This window comes from Urtica dioica, chromosome 11, assembly GCF_054948205.1.
Source record: "Urtica dioica subsp. dioica isolate 48M chromosome 11, U.dioica_male_clone48M_v1_H2, whole genome shotgun sequence".
Classification (NCBI taxonomy): domain Eukaryota; kingdom Viridiplantae; phylum Streptophyta; class Magnoliopsida; order Rosales; family Urticaceae; genus Urtica; species Urtica dioica.
The window spans coordinates 13,446,764-13,467,796 of record NC_142766.1 but is presented as its reverse complement, the minus strand read 5'-3'; the positions used below and the strand labels follow the sequence as shown (position 1 = coordinate 13,467,796).

At 34.7% G+C, this 21,033-nt stretch overlaps 1 protein-coding gene and 1 non-coding gene across 2 annotated transcripts; both read right to left on the bottom strand.

The window, feature by feature from the left end:
• Nucleotides 1-30: 30 nt before the first annotated feature.
• Nucleotides 31-104, bottom strand: TRNAI-AAU (transfer RNA isoleucine (anticodon AAU)). Its single transcript has one exon. It is a non-coding gene; the product is annotated as a tRNA-Ile (tRNA).
• Nucleotides 105-1,611: 1,507 nt separating this feature from the next.
• LOC149381398 (galactinol synthase 2-like) lies at nt 1,612-4,266 on the bottom strand. Its single transcript, XM_089630277.1, has 4 exons — nt 3,820-4,266; nt 2,787-3,107; nt 2,563-2,697; nt 1,612-2,109 (listed from the first exon to the last, which is right to left on the bottom strand). The coding sequence occupies exons 1-4, from the start codon at nt 4,135-4,137 to the stop codon at nt 1,870-1,872; spliced, it is 1,014 nt and encodes a 337-aa protein (XP_089486403.1). The 5' UTR covers nt 4,138-4,266; the 3' UTR covers nt 1,612-1,869.
• Between the last annotated feature and the right edge of the window lie 16,767 nt (nt 4,267-21,033).

Sequence of the window (21,033 nt, the reverse complement as noted above, 5' to 3'; positions counted from 1 at the left end):
CAAATTGACAAAAAGAAATAAAAAGATAATTGGCCCATACAGGTCTCGAACCTGTGACCTTCGCGTTATTAGCACGACGCTCTAACCAGCTGAGCTAATAGGCCAATATGTTTAAATGATTCTATATTATACAAATATTTATTAAGTTGATTAAGATCAGATTCATGGGAAATAGAAGAGCCCCGGCATCATATCCATAGTTAGCGCATTCATCATAGTTAGAAGCTCCAGCTTCGTATCAAGGTCCCGGTCGATATCGTCACTATCATCAATATCGTCACTATCATCAATAAGAAAACCTTTAGGCTTGTTATCCAGGAACTTGTTCAGAAATACTGTAATGAAAGGAACATAAGAGTTTGTCGCTAAGTATTTGACCAAATAGGATCGTCCAGTTCCTATAGAACCTATCACTAAAATACCCCTAGAGAGGTGCGATTTGATTATTTATTTTTAGTTATTTTCTACTTTATCGTTAATCTTTAGAATTAAATTTATTTATATTTTTTAATGTTCTTAGGAGAAAGTAGCATGCTGACCAACCAAATAATTGTCAACAAAGTTGTTTTTTTGTTTTTTTTTTATTAAAACCCAAAGAATAACTTTTACTTTATGCATAGGTCATCAATTTAGCGTAAAATAAAAAAGTGGAAAGTTGAAATACACTAAGGTATTTTTCGAACCAAATAAAAGGCTCGAATCCGTTTTTTATCGACATGAGTGTTCTATATCGGTTTGATTAAGAGGGAGAAGAAAAGGGGAAAATTAGAACATAAATATCATTTGAGTCGCAGATCCTAAAAAAAAGAAATAAACAAAGCTCAATTTTTGAGTGAGAAAAGGGAAATTCATGGAAAATTACAGCCCCTACCACGTAATTGTTTCGATTTTTTTGGGAAAACCGGTCTTCGGGTATCTAGGCATGGTTTATGCCATGATGAGTATAGGTGTTCTTGGATTTCTTGTTTGGGCTAGACCCTTCTAGCTTGTTCTACAGTGACAGTCTACTACATATATTTTATTTAAATCAATCGGTTGGTGAAAGAAAAGACAAATGTGTCACACGGCAACTTAATGAGCCAAAATTGATGATTACAACGCGCATAAGAATATTAAAAACATCGCGTATGAGGAAAAAAAAAAAAATTCAGAAATTGACTTTTGCCGTTTAGCAGATATCAATTGATACATTTCTTTATTGTTAAGTTTCAATGTAGCGGATATATCTATAATTTTCAAATTTCATAGTAAATCAAATAAAATAAACAAAAACTTTACTTATTTGTCAATCGAAAAATCAAATTATCATGACAAGGTACAGATTGAACCGCATTAATTTTTCAAAAAAAATAAAAGGTATGAACCCGATGATTAATAAGATATAATTTTTTTTAGCTAGGATGATATCGTACGTCTTTTTTTTCTTTTTTTTTAATCAACATTGTACGTCTTTCTTAATGTTGGGGAAGTGATGAGAGAAGCGAACACTATTATTATATTATACGGGTTTTGTGTTGAACGTGAACCACATAAATTTTCATATCACAAAAGTCACTCAATTGTACAACAGTTCACAAATATATATTAACAAAAAAATACACCGATTTCAATATATATATATATTTTATATCATCACACAAGTATACGCATATAGTACAATAAAATACAACAAGGATCCAAGAAAAGGCCCTTTCACACACTTGAGCTCTTAACCAAGATCAGTTTCAACTTGTAAAAGAAAACAGCCTTCCAAGTCCAAATAATATCAGGAAGGCAAAAGGAAAGAAAAAAAAATCAATATTATCTTCAATAACAACTATGTATATTATATATTTTATATATATATATTGTCCGTGGCAGCAATTAGCTCTAAGCCGCTGAGGGAGCTCTGACGTGGCGGACGACGCCGGCTTCGGACATGGCGTCCAGAAACGACTGCAAGCTCACCGGCTCCGCCGCCGGAGCTTCTTCGTCGGCGGCGGCGGCGATGAAATTGTTGTAGTCCAACGACTCGTCGTTGTAGATGTCCCACCATTTCTTGACAAGCATTTTGATATCTTCCCTTTCCATGTTCTCTTCTTTCCCAGTGTACCTCCAAGGCTTTGAACCCTAATTACACCCCAAAAATTTAGCCAATTATTAGAATCATAAGTTACCATAACACGGACGGATTAATATTTTTATAAAAATTTATAGCCCCCTAAAAAAAAGAATTAATATTTTATTATAAAAATTTATATCCCCCTAAAAATTGATAAAAAGAATTTACAGCCAATTATTATACAAATTTAGCCATTTTTATAGCCCCCTAAAAAGAGAATTAATATTTTTTTGAGGTTAATAAAAATTTTATTTTTAATTTTACCTTGATGGTCTACTATTTTTTTTTTTTTTTTTGCTTTTTCGTCTGTTTTTAGAAAAAATCTACGAAATTCAAAACCTAAAGCATATTTCGAAGGGGACCGAGATCTTACCAAAAAAAAAAAAAAAAAAAACAAATCAGAAAAAGGATAATAAAAATCTAGTGAGAAGCTGAGATATTTGTAAAAAAAACTTGCTTACGTCAGCACAGTAGTGGACTACTTTGACTTGTTCCAGGTCGATATTTTCAGGGTGACGCCAGAGCATGGCCATGACGAGGTTGTATGTGGATGGAATTGGCTTATACTTGTCCCTGAAAAACATGTTCAAAAAGTCCTGTCCCAATCCAACGCACCACAAAAGTCAACACAACACCTCTATTAAAACATTAAGTTTTTTTTTTTTTTTTTTTTTTTTTTTTTTACCTGTTCGGCAAAGAGAGTTGGAGTGGTGAGACGACAGGTGTCAAGGAGGTCATTGTAAGTGTGCAAGCTGGGTTCGAAGACAAACATGCCAGCGTTGAAGTAGAGAGGCGGTTTCGGGCCCAATTCAGCGGCCCAATCGACCCGACCCGGACACTGCTGGCAGTACCCGATCTTGTACTGTGGGCTATTGCTCCAAGTCTTCTCGCAGAAACAGTCCATCACGGCGTACAAGTAAGAGTCTGGGTTGTCGAACAAGTGGTCTATGTTCTCAAACACTTGGATATCTCCGTCCAAATATATCATCTTCTTGTACTCCACAAACTACACACACACACGCGTGTCCATGTCATGAATTACTTCTACAAAATAAAAAAATAAAAATATATCTAATCTACTACCGATTGGCTTCTTCCTTTTATATAAAAATTACTCTCTGTATATTAAATACAGTCAAATAGGGAAAATGGTGGAGTATTAGAAAACATAATATCCAACCACTGTATATGCGTGACGTGTCACTTCATGGTAATTTTGTACGGACTTCAAATATATAATTGGATGCACTTAATATCTGTGGCTATATTCTTATTTCGTAATTTCTTGCATAAATGTAATTCATATCCACATCCAAACCGACAATTAATCCATTTCGCATTTATCCTTTCACTTTCCGTGTTATTATTTATACTTGAAAAATAAAACTATGAAATATATATTTGAAAACCCTAATATAGCAAGAAATTAATTATTTTGACAACATAGGCATAGAGGTATATTATATAAGATCATCTCTTGAACATGACAAAACGAAGCTGACGCCTATATAAATAACTTTAAACACCATATGCTTTATAATTCATCATTTATAACTCACAAGAAAAGAAGAAGAAGAAAAAAAAACCTTACTAATTAATTGATCGTGTGGTTTAAAAAAGTAAAAAAAAATAAAAAAATAAAAACATGACCATGCAGTAAGTAAGTAATAACAAATTAAGATTTGCGTACGTAAACAGTAATATATAGTAGCTAGTACCTCCCATATCCTAAGCTTGGAGTAGTTGATGACGTAATAGGGCATAGCAAACCTGGTCTGATTCTCCGGCGGGTGAACCGGCTCAATCTCCCTGACGACACATCCCTGCTCCGTCAGCTCACGGCGGTGCTCCGGCGGAACGTCCGGCAACACGGCGACCACGAGCGGGTACTTCGTTCCGGCTTTTCTGAGCCCCTTGGCTAGCCCCACCACGCCCTTCACGTAGTCCCCAGTTCCCGCCAAAAACGTCACGTAGGCTCTCCTCGCCGGAGACTTCGCTTTGGGTCCGGCGATCGCGGCGGCGATGTCTGGTGCCATAATTAGTTCAGGGTTTTGAGTGAGCGAGTGAGAGGGTGGTTAAGTGAGTTTGTTTTGAGGGTTTTTTGTTTGTTTTTGTTTTGTTGTGATGTTTGTAATGTTTTTTTGTTTGAGGTGAATGGAAATTGGATGGGTTTTGAGGGTGTTTATATAGGGGTTTTTAAAAGGGTATGTGAGGGAGAAAAAGATTAATTTAATTACAGGTTTTTCCAAAGTGCGAGCTAAGGTATTTTTAATGAGGGCAGTTAATTAATCCACTAATTATTTTTTTCTTCTAAATATATATACATAATATTGTTCTAGTGTTAGCATGAAAACCAATATAAAGAGTGATGGTGATCGTATATTATTACTTGCTTATTTTTTGAGTTGTGACTCATGTGAGTCTCGTTGGTTCGATTTGTTTTGCCCACATATCAATTCGTATATAATTTATAAATACCATTTAATATGATATAATTTAATGACGGTTGTTTTTTATGAGATCAAGTAGGCCATACCCTTTATAGAGAAATGTTTTTTTCCCTTTATTTCGGTCTCTTTTATATATATATATATATATATATATATATGTATATATATATAAACTAAACGACCTATAACTTTTCTGTCACGCTAATTATCTGCTCATCTTTATAAAAGATTTGACCATTTCACAGCTTCCACATCTTTCGGGAAAAAAGAAGAAATGAAATGAAAATCATATATTTGAAGAAGTAAACTGGAAGTTATATATATTTGCATGCACGTAGGCCATAGTATGTTCCCATCAAATGTTTATTTTGACCGACTACTCGATTATTTTAGTAGTTGAATTACACCTCCAACCTCAGTTTGATGAGACTACAACGCTTCATGCTTAAAGCTCTCACACGAGAGAGAGAGAGAGAGAGAGAGAGAGAGAGAGAGAGAGAGTCCAAAATCAATTTCACACGTGTGAGTGACTGTGGATAAGAAATAATAATTTATAATATCCAGATTTTTTTTTTAACTTTGATTTTATAATCAAATAATCGCGAGTAACATGAGAAATTTCAAAAAACAAATTAAAAAATTATGAACCACGCGTAATTAAATTAATAAGAAAGTCCCACATGGCTGCTGAACACTAATTTTATATATATATATATATATATATATATATATATATATATATATATATATATATATCGAGAGAGAGAGAGAGAAGTAAATGAAGCCCACATTCAGCCGGGGCTTTAGTTTCCTTGGACTTCAATATATGTCTTCTTCAAGAAAAAACTGTTTTATATTTATAATTAGAATTATAGTCTAAATATATAAATATTTTCAATACAAAAGTATAATTAATTATATTTTATTAATAGTTGGAAATTAATATATTTCATTATGTGGTAATTTGTTTGATAAAAGAGTGACTATTTTTCAATCGCTAATATTTAAGAAGGCTATACATCTATAATACCCTTAAAGATATAATCTAATTTAGAGTCGCTTTTTAATCTAATTTTGAGTTAATTTTTACATGTTGCGTATGTATTGTCTTAATCACACTATTTTTTTAAAATTAAAATCATAAAAAAATTTAAGATGTGTGATCAAAATACATCATATCATATGACTAACTCTCCATAAACACTATTGTAAGCCTAATTTAAAAACTAAAAATGTTTGAATCTTCCATATAGTGTCACAATATATTAAAACCCAATAAACCGTATGTTTACGTGTATAAACTTTTTTTTAAAATATGAAGATACCGTTGATCTCAAAAAATAAGTACAACAAATGTCTTGGTGTAGACTAGTGTATATATGTCGATTAGACTCGATCGATACAACGATAATCTAGGCCGTATTGTTCTTATATTAATTGAAGAATCACAATACAAGGAGTGGTAGGAAATGAATGCGCGCAAATGATGTTGCTGAAAATATAGTTGAAATGGAGATGAGAGTTATAGAATAAGTCTACGTGTAGTCTATGTATATTGTTTATTTAAATATATTCAATCGCGTTTAGACACTTGTAATGTAAAACTGAAGTTTGTTGAATCAGTTGTAAAGACTGATATAAACTCTGAGATTCAGTTCATAGTTGGTCAATGAGAAATTATGCTATTTTATGCAAATTTCATTCTCTTCTTTGTATCTAATATGGTATTAGAGCACGATACATCGAGAATGGAAAATTCCTCACCGGCGACGATCGGAGCATCATCCTCAAACACAAGATCTGGTTATGTGATCTTCACGCATTCTTTATCTGTGAAGCTCACCAACGAAAATTTCCTTCTATGTAGTCACCAAGTCCTGACACCAATCAAAGGTCAACGTCTAATGCATTTCATCAAAGGTTCGTTGAAACCATCAGAATTTCTTTTTGAAGTAGACAAGATCAATGGAAGAATCAATCCAAATTTTTCCATATGGGAGCAACAAGATCAATTTCTCCTTTATTGGCTTCTCTCGTCAATGTCTAAAAGTCTTCTCACGAGGATAATTGGATGTGATGAGTCTAACAAGATTTGGTTGAAATTGGAGCAATGCTTCACGGTCACAACGAAAGCACTAATCATGAACCTCCGTGGTCAATTGTCTGCAACAACCAAGGTGAATCTCTCCATGAACGATTATATGTTGAAGATCAAGATTATTGCTGACCTACTTGGCTCAATCGGCGAGGAAATCTCTGCTTCCGTTCACATCGAGGCAATTTTAAAAGGTCTTAAATATTCAGAATATGACTCATTCGTCACATCAGTTGAGACGCGAATGGAACCTTACTCTATTTTAAGAAGTTGAAGCTCTTCTACTAGCTCAAGAATGTCGAGTTGACAAACACAACAATAATCTTGACTCCAAAAACAACAAACACTCAGCGAATATTGCGATGAATCAATCTCTTACTAGAATGCTTAGAATCACTCCACTCAGTCTCAGTCGTTCAACACCAACAATCGTGGTGGTTACAAAGGTGGTCAAGGCCAGTCACGTGGTCACATACGTGGCTACAACAACAATACCAATCGTCCACAAAGCTAAATTTATGGTCGTCTAGGTGATCATCTACCCAATCGTTATTGGTATTTATGTGATCAAAATTTCACTGACAATACATAGGAAATTTCACAAACCATGGTGGCGGACATGGAAACTCACCTCGGGCGTACTTTGGCCAAGTTCAAGCACCGCAGGCGCACTTTGGTCAAACTCAAGCACCTCTGGTGTGCTATGGTCAAACTCAACCCTTCTCAAGTAATGAAGATGACTCTAACTCCTCTTTCTCTGTGCCTCAGACTTACCTGGCCACAATTGAGATGATGTATGATATCCAACGTAGTTCCCGACTTCCGGTGCCACTCTCACATCACGCCAAGTGCTTCCAATGTGATCAATCAGAGTCCCTACACTGGCTCAGACAAGGTGTTTGTAAAAAAAATTAATACTATACCTATCTCTATCACTAGCAATTCAGTTTTCATGTCTCTAGACAAAGGCAAACTACTAATTTGAAAGATACTTTACATGTGCCAACTATGACTAAGAACTTGCTTAGTGTAATTAAGTTCACATTGGATAATCAAGTGTTCGATGGGTTTCATTCTAATGTGTGTTATGTCAAGCATCAAAAAACACATGCCATTCTGCTTAAAGGACAAGTCAACGATGGTCTCTAATGCTTCCATACTGTTACTTGCATTTATATGCTGCCAACAAGAGTGAATCTCTCAACACTATTGTCCAATTCAAAGCGGGTGTGGAATTGCAGTTGGGAACCAAGATCAAAGACATCCAATCAGACTAGGATGGTGAACTCAGAGCTTTTCAAGGCTTTCTAACTGAGCATTGCATTAAGCATAGGTTTCTTGTCTTCACTCTCATCAACAAAATGGTTTGGCTAAGAGGAAGAATCAATACATTGTTGAAACTGGTCTAACTTTGCTTGCACGGTCGAACATGTCACTTGATTACGGGTATAAGGCGTTCAGAACATCAGTTCATCTGATTAACAGGTTACCAACACCTATCTTACAACTCAAATCTCCACTTGAGGTTCTAATTAAAGCAAAACCAGATTATCAGTCATTGAGAAGTTTTATAATGCGCTTGTTTTCCAAACTTGAGAGCCTTCAACAACACACGTTGGATTTTTAGATCCAAGATGTGTGTTTTTATGGGTTATAGTTACAACCACAAGGGCTATAAATGTCTTGACCCAGTTGGGAAAATTTTGATCTCAAGGAATGTGTTATTTGATGAAAATATTTTCCCATATGCTCATTTATTCTCTTAGTTGCATAGCTCTCAATCTGAGCCACAAGCCAGTGCTCTAGTTTCTGCGTGCATTCCCTCAACTTAACCTACAACTCGTCTTCAACAGCCTTTGTCTCCCACAAGCAGTGCCATTAGTCCAAGTCAAGCTCAAAATCTGCATGTCCAAGATGAACTACCTTTCACTACTTCACCATCCATACTAGATTTAGAGTCAAGTCTTCGTTACCACATGCGATCAAATTGGAAATCGTTCTTTGACTTCAAGTGCCTACTGCTACAGGAGCCAACGCTTACTCTATGTGTGTTGTCAATGGTGCCCACAAGAAGAGTTGTAATCTTTATATTGTACATTTGATGTAATAAAGTCTCATGGAGACTCTTGCTTGTAATTGCTTATTCATTAATAAAAAGTTGAAACGTTCATTCATTCTTCCGTGTCTGTTTGAAGCTTTATGATAAAACAGTCTTTAGTCCATAAACAAACTAAACAACTTACGAAGAGACAAATGTAGATTTGCATGAACAAACTCTTCGTAGTTTGCTTAAAACGATATATTCGCAATCTAAGGGTCAAAGGACTATTGACCTCAGTATGATTGTTAGAAGAATTTATGATGTCTGGTTATGAGGCATTGAGAGTTAGAGACTCTATAGTTCTTTTAGGTATCTTCCGAAGGTACTGAATCGACCAGTGCACTTCTAGAGACAAGATAAGAACAAACCATTTAACCTCTTATGTCTCGAAGTCACTACGTATGAATTGCATCGTGCTTACCTTAATCCTGAAATGAGACATGCCATTTCACACCTTACGTATTCTCATTTGAGAAAGTCAGAGTTCGGACTCACTATGTGATTCCGAACAAGGCCTATTGGTGAAGTACTAAGTTGTGAGAATGTCATGAGTAACTTTGTGAAGTTCTCATAGATATGGAATTCATGTACAAGATTGCAGAAATGCAATTTATATCACCTCATGCTTTGTTCCTTGGAGTGTGAATAAATGAATTCGTCAGTGTCCAAATTGAGTCTTGACTCTTTTGGATGAAACAATGTGACTTGTTAGCTCCTCGTCAATACATTGTTTCTAACTTATTCACAAGCGACAAATGAGTTGAGGAAATAACAGCTAGAAGGGTAAAATGGTAATTTTGTAAATTCCGACTAGCTGATGATATTCATGAAGGGTAAACAATGATAATATTCTGTGGATCCACTCATTAAAATTAGGTTGAATTCTTGAGTAGAAAATAAATTCATTTGAACCAAGAGGTTTTCAGTGTCAACTCTTTAGTGGAGTTAGTTGACATTAACTAAACTTGAAAAAAGTTTTGTGAACTTTTGAGCCCAAGTGTTTAGCTCAAGCTTTGTTCATTTGGATCCATGAGGTCACTATCACGAATCACATCGAGTAGGAATAGTTAAACTGGAAGCTAAGTCAAAACAAGAACGAAAATTGTCAAAATGGTATTTTTGTCTTTTGAGACATAGGATGAAATGAATGTCAATAAATTTTTTGACAAGGTCATTTCATGACATGTTTCACTCGGCCAATATTAGTCTTATTGGGCCTTGTGGATTAATTTCATTTCATAAGAATTTTATTGAGAATTATGAATGGGCATTTTTCATGTTGTCATGAACAAATGGAAAAGCTTCTAGAAGCCTTTTCTAGATGGTTTAGGCGCCCAAATACCCAAGGGAAAGAGATAATATTTTGTGCATTAGTGTATGTAGATACTGGCCAAAAGAAAAAGAGGAAACAAATTTCCCAAGGAGGGAAACTATTTGGGCGGCCAAGACAAGCAAATAAGAGGAAACAAATCCCTTAAGGGAATAGACATGTTGGGCGCATATGGAGAAAATAGGCAATAAGAGATTGCTCATGAATGCTTGGAAAAAAGAGGAAACTCTCATTTCTAATGCTAACCCTTCTCATATAAATAGGGCCCTCATTCTCATTGTTTTCCATCCCACATAAGTTAGAGATTGAGAGCTTCTCTCTCTAGACCTTGTGGCCGCCCATCTCCTCTCTCTCTCTCTCTAAGTTCTTTTTGTTTTTGTTTTGGCACCTAGGTCCTCAGTTGACCTAGTGTTTAGCTCTGCGATTTCAAGACTCGTTCTTAAGTCGTAGTGTTTAAAAGTGCCCACACACTAATTCATTTTCTCTCGAGTGATTTAGTGATAGAAACTTTTGTGGTTGCTCGAGTTGCCGAGGAAGGAAGAGAGACGTGCTGCGAGGGGAGACGAACGTTGCAACCTTTTTTCAAAAGCTTCTCAACGTTCAAGCGTCTAAAAAGGTTAGTAAACTTCTATGCTCATATTAGTTTTTATTTACATGTGTTTGCTCTTTGTCTAGGTTAGTAAAAACTGTTTTACTTGTAAAAGAAAATTTTTAAAATTCCGCCGCTTAACGAAGCGTTAAACTTTTTCTTAAACCCTAGATCAATTCCAACAATGTGCACCAGAGAAAAAGCGGGAATCCACGAGCCAGTGTCTTTTCTGGTCACTGTTGACGATGCTCTAGCTTATCCAGGTTGGACAAAAGCTATGGAAGAGGAATACAATGCTCTACTGCTCAACAAGACCCGGTTGTTGGTATACACTCCTTCTGAAAGACGTGTTATTGGTTCCAAATGGGTGTCACAGGTTAAAGAGAATGTTGATGGTTCACTCAACAAACTCAATATTCAGCTTGTGGCTAAATGATTTAGTCAAACAACAGGTTTTGATTTCAATGAAATCTTTAGTCCAGTCATTAAACCAGCTACAATCAGAATTGTTCTTACTCTTGCTCTATCAAAAGACTGGCGTATTGCACAACTTGACGTAAATAATTCCTTTCTTAATGGAACTTTAACTGAAGAAGTGTATATGCATCATCCACATGGCTTTTAAATTGCGGGTTTTGAGCAAAAGGTGTGTAAACTCCATAAAGTTTTGTATGGCTTGAAACAAGCACCCCGAGCGTGGTTCGACACTCTTTACTGACCAGCTCTACACTCTCTTGGTTTTGAAAGTTCCAAATTTGACAAATCCTTATTCATCAAACAAACAAACACTACTGTATCTATGTCTTAGTGTATGTCGATGACATTCTAGTCCCATCACTAGTAACAAGGAGATTCATCAACTTATTCAAGCTCTAAATAGGTCTTTTGCACTGAAAGATCTAAGTGAACTGGATTTCTTTCTTGATATTCAAGTCACAGCCAAGAGCATGCACACGACTATGATTAACAATCACAACTTGTCAAAGCTTGGTGGACGTTTACTTGAGAATCCTCAGGTTTATCGAAGTACAGTGGGAAATTACAATATGTTACCATAACAAGACCTGAGATCTCTTACTCGATCAACAAGGGATGCCAGTTTATGCAAGCTCCGACTGAAGAACATTGGAAGATGGTTAAAAGAATTCTTAGATACCTCAAGGGCATAATCAAGAGTGATCTTCATCTCAGAAGGTGCAAGTGTTGGAATCGATCTAGGGTTTAAGAAAATAATTAACGCTTCGGTAAGCGGCGGAATTTTAAAAATTTTCTTTTACAAGTAAAAACGGTTTTTTACTAACCTAGACAAAAGAGCAAGTACATGTAATTAAAACTATTATGAGTATAGAAGTTTACTAACCTTTCTTGAAGCTTGAACTTTGAAGAAGCTTTTGGAAAGTTTGCAACGCTCGTCTCCCCTCGCAGCACGTCTCTCTTTCTTTCCTCGACACCTCGAGCAACCACGAAAGTTTCTATCACTAAATCACTCGAAATAAAGGAATTAGTGGGTGGACACTTTTAAACACTACGACTTAAAAACGAGTCTTGAAGTCGCAGAGCTAAACACTAGGTCGAGTGAGGACCTAGGTGCCAAAACAAGAAAAATCGAAAATAAACTAGAGAGAGAGAGAAGAGGGGCGGCAACCACAAGTTCTAGAGAGAGAAGCTCTCAATCTCTAACTTATGTGGAATGAGAAAAATGAGAAGAATGAGGCTCCTATTTATAGGAGATGTCTTACCTTCAATAAGGTAGTTTCCTCTTCTATAGAATATCACATATTCATGAGCCAATTTCCTATTTTCCTCTAAGACATACTCGGCCAAGGTAGGCTTCATTAAGCCTTGGATTTGTTTCCTTTTTTGTTCCTTGCCTTGCTTTTTTCTCAACTTGGGCGTCTACCTCTTATTTCCCTTAGAGGAAATTTATTTCATCTTTTTCTTTTGGCAAGTATCTTCATACATTTATGCACAAAATATTCTCTCTATCTTTTGGGTATGTTGGGCGCCTATAGCCTTCTAGAAAAGGCTTCTAGAAGCTTTTCCATTTGTTCATGACAACATGAAAAATGTCCATTAAGAATTTTCAATAAAATTCTTATGAAATGAAATTAATTCACCAGGCCCAATTATTTCAATATGGCCGAGTGACATTAAGTCATCAAATGAACTTGTCAAAATTTATTGACATCCATTTCATCCTATGTCTCAAAAGACAAAAATACCCTTTTGACAATTTTCGTTCTTGTTTTGACTTAGCTTCCAGTTTAACTATTCCTATCGATGTGATTCGTGACAGTGACCTCATGGACCCAAATGAACAAAGTTTGAGCTAAACACTTGGACTCAAAAGTTCACAAACCTTTTCCAAGTTTAGCTTAGTGCCAACTGACTCCACTAAAGAGTTGACACTGAAAATCTCTCGGTTCAAATTAATTAATTTTCTACTCAAGAATTCACCTAATTATAATGAGCGGATCCACTAAATATTATCTATGTTTACCCTTCATGAATGTCATCAGCTAGTCGGGATTTACTAAATTACCATTTTACCCTTCTAGCTGTTATTTCCTCAACTCCTTTGTCGCTTGTGAATAAGTTAGAAACAATGTATTGACGAGGAGCTAACAAGTCACATTGTTTCATCCAAAAGAGTCAGGACTCAATTTGGACACTGGCCAGTTCATTTATTCACACTTCAAGGAACAAAGCATGATGTGACATACATTGCATTTCAGCAATCTTGTACATGAATTCCATATCTATGAGAACTTCACAAAGTTACTCATGACATACTCACAACTTAGTACTTCACCAATAGGCCCTGTTCGGAATGACATAGTGAGTCCGAACTCTGACTTTCTCAAATGAGAATACTAAGGTGTGAAATGGCATGTCTCATTTCAGGATTAAGGTAAGCATGATGCAATTCATACGTAGTGACTTCGAGACATAAGAGGTTAAATGGTTTGTTCTTATCTTATCTCTAGAAGTGCACTGGTCAATTCAGTACCTTCGGAAGATACCTAGAAGAACTATAGAGTCTCCAACTCTCAATGCCTCATAACCAGACATCATAGATTCTTCTAACAATCATACTGAGGTCAATAGTCCTTTGACCCTTAGATTGCGAATATATCGTTTTAACCAAACTACGAAGAGTTTGTTCATGCAAATCTACATTTGTCTCTTCGTAAGTTGTTAAGTTTGTTTTGTTGGAATCGATCTAGGGTTTGAGAAAAAGTTTAACGCTTCGTTAAGCGGCGGAATTTTAAAAATTTTCTTTTTAAGTAAAACTAGTTTTTACTAACCTAGACAAGAGCATGTACATGTAAATAAAAACTAATATGAGCTATTAAAGTTACTAACCTTTCTTGAAGCTTGAACCTTGTAGAAGCTTTTGGAAAGTTGCAACGCTCGTCTCCCCTCGCAGCACGTCTCTCTTTCTTTCCTCGGGAACTCGGGCAACCACGATAGTTTCTATCACTAAATCACTCGAAAAGAAGGAATCAGTGAGTGGGCACTTTTAAACACTACGACTTAAGAACGAGTCTCGAAGTCGCAGAGCTAAACACTAGGTCGAGTGAGGACCTAGGTGCCAAGACAAGAAAAAAAATCGTAAATAAACTAGAGAGAGAGAGAGAGGATTTCGGCCACAAGTTCTAGAGAGAGAGTCTCTCAAATCTCTTAAACTTGGATGAATGAATTGTGAGGAAATGAGGCTCCTATTTATAGGAGAGATCTCACCTTCAATAAGGTAGTTTCCTCTTCTATAGAATATCACATATTCATGAGCAAAATAACCCTTATTTCCCATTCCTCTTAGGCGCCCAAGGCAGCCTTCTAGAAGGCTAGGATTTGTTTCCTTTTTTGTTCCTTGGCTTGCCTTTTACTCTTATGGCCGAAATTCTATATGCATCCTTATGCAATTTGTTTCCTCTTTTTCTTTTGGCAAGTATCTAAATACATTTATGCACAAAATATTCTCTCTTGGTTGGGTATGTTGGGCGCCCAAGGCCTTCTAGAAAAGGCTTCTAGAAGCTTTTCCATTTGTTCATGACAACATGAGAAAGGCCCATTAAGAATTTTCAATAAAATTCTCATGAAACGAAATTAATTCACAAGGCCCAATGATCAAGTCATGGCCGAGTGAAACATGTCACAAAATGACCTTGTCAAAAATTTATTGACATTCATTTCATCGTTTGTCTCAAAAGACAAAAATATCCTTTTAACTATTTTCGTTCTTGTTTTGGCTTAGCTTCCAGTTTAACTATTTCTATCGATGTGATTCGTGACAGTGACCTCATGGACCCAAATGAACAAAGCTTTAGCTAAACACTTGGACTCAAAAGTTCACAAACCTTTTCCAAGTTTAGCTTAATGCCAACTGACTCCACTAAAGAGCTGACACTGAAAATCTCTCGGTTCAAATGAATTTATTTTCTACTCAAGAATTCGACCTAATTATGATGAGCGGATCCACTGAATATTATCTATGTTTACCCTTCATGAATGTCATCAGCTAGTCGGGATTTACTAAATTACCATTTTACCCTTCTAGCTGTTATTTCCTCAACTCCTTTTGTCGCTTGTGAATAAGTTAGAAACAATGTATTGACGAGGAGCTAACAAGTCACATTGTTTCATCCAAAAGAGTCAGGACTCAATTTGGACACTGGCCAGTTCATTTATTCACACTCCAAGGAACAAAGCATGAGGTGACATACATTGCATTTCAGCAATCTTGTACATGAATTCCATATCTATGAGAACTTCACAAAGTTACTCATGACATACTCACAACTTAGTATTTCACCAATAGGCCCTGTTCGGAATGACATAGTGAGTCCGAACTCTGACTTTCTCAAATGAGAATACTAAGGTGTGAAATGGCATGTCTCATTTCAGGATTAAGGTAAGCATGATGCAATTCATACATAGTGACTTCGAGACATAAGAGGTTAAATGGTTTGTTCTTATATTGTCTCTAGAAGTGCACTGGTCAATTCAGTACCTTCGGAAGATACCTAGAAGAACTATAGAGTCTCCAACTCTCAATGCCTCATAACCAGACATCATAGATTCTTCTAACAATCATACTGAGGTCAATAGTCCTTTGACCCTAAGATTGCGAATATATCGTTTTAAGCAAACTACGAAGAGTTTGTTCATGCAAATCTACATTTGTCTCTTCGTAAGTTGTTAAGTTTGTTTATGGACTAAAAGACTATGGTTTTATCATAAAGCTTCAGACAAGGAAGATTGAATGAACGTTTCAACTTTTTATTAATGAATAAGCAATTTCAAGCAAGAGTCTTCGTAAGACTATATGACATCAAATGTACATAAATAGACACTACTACTCTTCTTGTGGGCACCATTGACAACATGTTTATGGATTAAAAGACTAAGGTTTTATCATAAAGCTTCAAACAAAGAAAGAATGAATGAACATTTCAACTTTATTATTAAAGAATAAGCAATTACAAGTAAGAGTCTTCGTAAGACTATATGACATCAAATGTACATAAATATACACTACTACTCTTCTTGTGGGCACCATTGACAACAGCAAGGATCTCAATCTTACAGCTTTTTGCGATGTTGATTAGAGAGATGACCATGATTATAGAAGGTCAACGTTAGGCTGTGTATCTTCTTAGGTGATAATCTCATCACCTGTCAATCGAAAAAGCAACATAATGTAAACCGATAACCGAACCGATCCGGAACAATATTCGGTGCCACGTCATCAAACCGAAAATTCGGTTCGGTTAACCGATCCGATTTATAAAACGTGATCAGTTATCGGTTTTGAGTATCCGAAAATTCGGTTATCGGTTATTTAACAATTTTTTTTTATAAAACGGATAACCAGTTTTAAAACCGGATAACTGATTTGAACCAGATAACCGAATTTGTTGATTTTGAAGAGATTTAAACTGCTAAACAGGTAGAAAAAATGAAATTCAAAATTTGGTCATCCAATTATGAAATTGGTTAACTGATTTTTCGGTTAACCGGTTTCAGAACTGGTTAACCAGTTTTAAAACGGTTATAGAACTGGTTATCAGTTTTACAATACTGGTTAACCGAATTTTCGGTTAACCGATTTTTTGTTTTGGACCAATTCGGTTTGGTCATTGGTCCAAAATATTCAAAACCAAAAATTCTGTTTCGATTTTCAAATCAGTCCAAAACCGAACCGAACCGAATCGAATCGAACCGATTTCACCCTTCGCTGAATTGACTTGGCTAAAGTATCTTATCTCTGAGCTCAAATTTCCACTCACTCGAACGCCAGTTATTTGGTGTGACAACTTGAGCCCGGTGTTACTTTCTGCTAATCTTATTTTGCACTCGAGGTCGAAGCACATTGAAGTTGATTTATTCTTTTTTCGTGAGAAAATAGCCAAGAAAGAGGTCGATGTCAGACACATCCCTGCCACTGCTCAAGTTGCTGATGTGCTAACTAAGACTGTTATAAGTGGTCAATTCCTTGACTGGTGATCGAAACTCGGAGTGAAGAGCTTAGAGACGCTCAAATTGAGGGGAGTGATAGGATAAGTCTATGTGTAGTCTAGGTGTATTGTTTTTTTTTTCATTCCATGTTACTACTGAGCAAAATACAAAATACAAAAAAAAAAAACACACACACACACACAATAACTTAATTGACCGACTAGACCAACCAAAAGTGTCGCATGAGAACTACCAAGACATCAATGTAGGACTAAGCCTACTTGAAATTTTCCAAAATATCTCTCCATTTTTTGTACGTTGTTATGGTTTTGATTCTCGCATCCGATCAGTTAAATAAGTCATTTGGCTAGCATTATAAAGTCAAGATATTCAGATGACATATAGTCACACACACACACACACACACACACACACACATATATATATATATATATATATATATATATTAATAAAATGGGGATATAAATACCTAATAACTTGTCGTTGCACTATATTATCAAACTGTTAAATTTAGACGGAAAGACACGTGATAGCTGCCGAAAAAGAATGAGTATGTAAGTGTATAAGCTCGAAAACATTATGCTTCCAATTACTCAAACAAATAAATTTGACTCCGGTTTAACAAAAAAAAATTATTTTATAATTTTACACTAAGAGATATTTTTTGTTATTATGAGTATTTTGATAGCTACCATTGTAATTGGACAACGAAAAATCTTCATTGTTAGATTTAGTTTTATTGAGACTAATTTTCAAACGGGAAGTGATGCACTAAAAAAAATTAATACGTCCCAAAATTCAAGGTTAGAAGATAATAATTTCTTCAACAACGTTTTTTGTAAGAAGAAAGAAAAAAAAAAAAAAACTTTATTAGGTCTCGACGGAGGTATTGGCCAAATTAATATTTTTTTCATGGATGTTTGGATTATACTTAGAATCTGAGTTTTTTATTTTATTTTATGAAATAAAGCTTCTATTTTCAAAAATCGAGTTTAACATATATTTAAGAACATTTACGAAAGATTTGGTTAAAATTGAGTTAGACTTTTTTTTTTTTTTTTTTTTTATAGGAAATGGCGGTATTACCATCTAAAATTTTTAATGTTATATACAGCACACAAAAATGAATACATAAATGAATAAAATTTAAAAATGAAATATGTATGCCTGATTTATTTTTATTTTTTTACGAAAGAGACACAATATCTACTCAAGGAAAAATCCATGTGTCGAATTGATTGAGCTTATGGATCCAACGATCTTGATCACCACCACGACAGCATTAAAAATACTAAAGAAAAACGTAAGAACGATATCAAATTTATAAGTGATAATAAAGAAATAAGAGCTGCGATTTTTTTTTTAATAAAGTTAAAAGTTTTGATAAATAAATGTCCCTTTATTTTAGATTAGAAAAAATAAAGTAAAATCTCGGTCACAATTTAACTACCACCGCCAAATCCACACCGACCTGGGCCTACTACCAGATTTGACGAAAGCCCAATCCCAAAATTAAAACAAGAGACACGAAACCCACACGGATTGGGGTCACGTACTCCATTGCTTGGTACACGTGGCGTGTCAGTAATTATTATCACATTAATTTACAAGATATGAAGTGGGACCCACCGATTGAACCCACGCAAAGGAGATACGTAGCAGCACTGTGGTCACATGTGGGTCCCACAGTATTGCGTGTCGATTCTTCGGGAGCCAAGTGTCATTATCTGAAGAAATCACGTGGCATAGTTGTATTTCTTCCAACTTGTTGTTTGTTTTTCCCGCGGGGGAGCTAATATAGTTATTTTCGTTGGCTCCGTATAAAAACGTCATTTCCCACGATGAATTTCTTTGTTTGTTTATTAAATGTTGGTTGATTTGGTAAGATTACGGGTCATTTTAGTGTGTATACGGGAACATTAATTAAATGAAAGATAATACTTTTGACTTTTGACTAAAGAGCCGACCATTTAAACTAGGGAAAATATGTTTAATCGCAATTCGAGATTTATCTTTTCGATTTTTAAAAATATCAGACATATCTCTTGAGTTTAATATAAATGACATAACCTCCCCTAAAAATATGTTATATTACAAATATCACCATTTTCGTTTATTTTTTACAAAAAATATTTTGAACTCCCCAAAATACCCTTAATAGAATAAATATTTATTTACCTTTTTATTAAAAAAAAAAAAATCAAAATCTCTATTTATAAAAAAATCCTTAACTTTTTATAAAGAAATTTTTTACTTAAATTTTTATATATAGAATAGAAAATAAAAAATTATTTCATTAAGGGTATTTTGGAGAGTTCAAATTTTTTGTTTTGGTAAAAAATAAGCGAAAATTGTGATATTTATAATATAACATATTTGTAAGAGAGATATATGTCAATTGTATTAAACTGAGGGAATTTGTATGATATTTCTGGAAACTAAAAATATAAATCGTGGATTTCGATGAAACATAAGGATACTGTTGATATTTTGCCTTTAAACTAAGATTAGTGTTTGGAATTTATCTTTCAGTAGTGATAGTGAACTGTGAACCTACATTTTCTATTGCAACTTGGGCACATGAATCCAAATTTAGACAAGATAATAAGATTTGAGTATGTTCTGGCGTACTCTCTTTTGTCTCGGAAATCTTGTACTATTTAAATTTTGGGATTTGGTAGCTTTTTCTTTCCTTATCGGACCGAAGATTCATAGAAATTTCCCGTCAATTAAGGGCATCAAATATTTGAGTATAAATATATATATATATATATATTGATATTTAAAAAAAAATATCTGATCACAATGACCAGAAGGTTTCAGCAGACATTTCAATGACAATAACTAGGCAAATGAGAATTGTCGAGCTCATAGCCGAGTAAAATCTTAAATATCAGAGAAGTTGACGAAAAAATTTAGTAAATTTATAAATAAATAAAAAATGTAGTATGAAAGAAAATAAGTGTACGCACACGATAGTTACCGTCAAAGGATCGTTTCGAAGTAACAAATTTGATGGCTACTATTATATAAACGGAAAGATGATATATTTGAAAATCTATGTGTCTCATCTATACACATTATGCAAATTTGAAAATCTCTGTGTCTCATCTATACACATTAGTTTATTTTTCTCTCTATGATAGATTTTCTTGAGGATAAATCCGTTAATAGCCTATCGCCCATCGCAACTAGGCTTACGCACATTCTCGCAAACTTACGTTTTCCCCTTTTATTTGATGTGTAGATACAACTTCATATAAAATCTTCACTATGCATGGAGGCCGACATTAATTGTGGCTTTAAGCAATAATTAAAGTGAGACCTCTTTATGTAAAAGAAAAAATTTACAACCCATATAAATAAAAACAGAAAAAATATAATCGTCAATCATCATTTCTCATAAAACAATAATAATAATTTACTCTTAATAAATTTAAAAAAAAAATATACCCATACTTATAAACTCACTACCACACAATGTAATACAAACCCATCGTAAAAATCATAATCGGTATTGCCTATGTATATAATATTAAAAGAATCAGCTCATGTCCTGTAATTTGGTATTTTATACTGACACATTTGAATGTATAACCAAATGAAGACGATTAAAAAGAACTTAGCTAGAAATTTGAGACTTTTTACGAGGCCTTTTTTTTTCTTTCAAAATGCTGAGGCCTTATACGGTCGCCTATGTTGCCTATAGGACAGGCCGGCCATGTTATGCATGTCACCTATCTAGTAAGCATAAACTGATATTTCGTCAAATAATTATACTAACATTATTTCAATATATGTATATATATATATATATATATATATATACATATATTGAAATAATGTTACTATAATATATTGCTAATAAAATTATGTGGAACTTC

What these genes read in the sequence shown, in the direction of transcription:
- LOC149381398 (XM_089630277.1), bottom strand. Translation starts at nt 4,137, where the DNA reads ATGGCACCAGACATCGCCGCCGCGATCGCCGGACCCAAAGCGAAGTCT. An exon ending in CCAAGCTTAGGATATGGGAG is followed by an intron (nt 3,108 to 3,819) that starts GTACTAGCTACT and finishes GTGTGTGTGTAG; the next exon opens with TTTGTGGAGTACAAGAAGAT. An exon ending in CAACTCTCTTTGCCGAACAG is followed by an intron (nt 2,698 to 2,786) that starts GTAAAAAAAAAA and finishes GGATTGGGACAG; the next exon opens with GACTTTTTGAACATGTTTTT.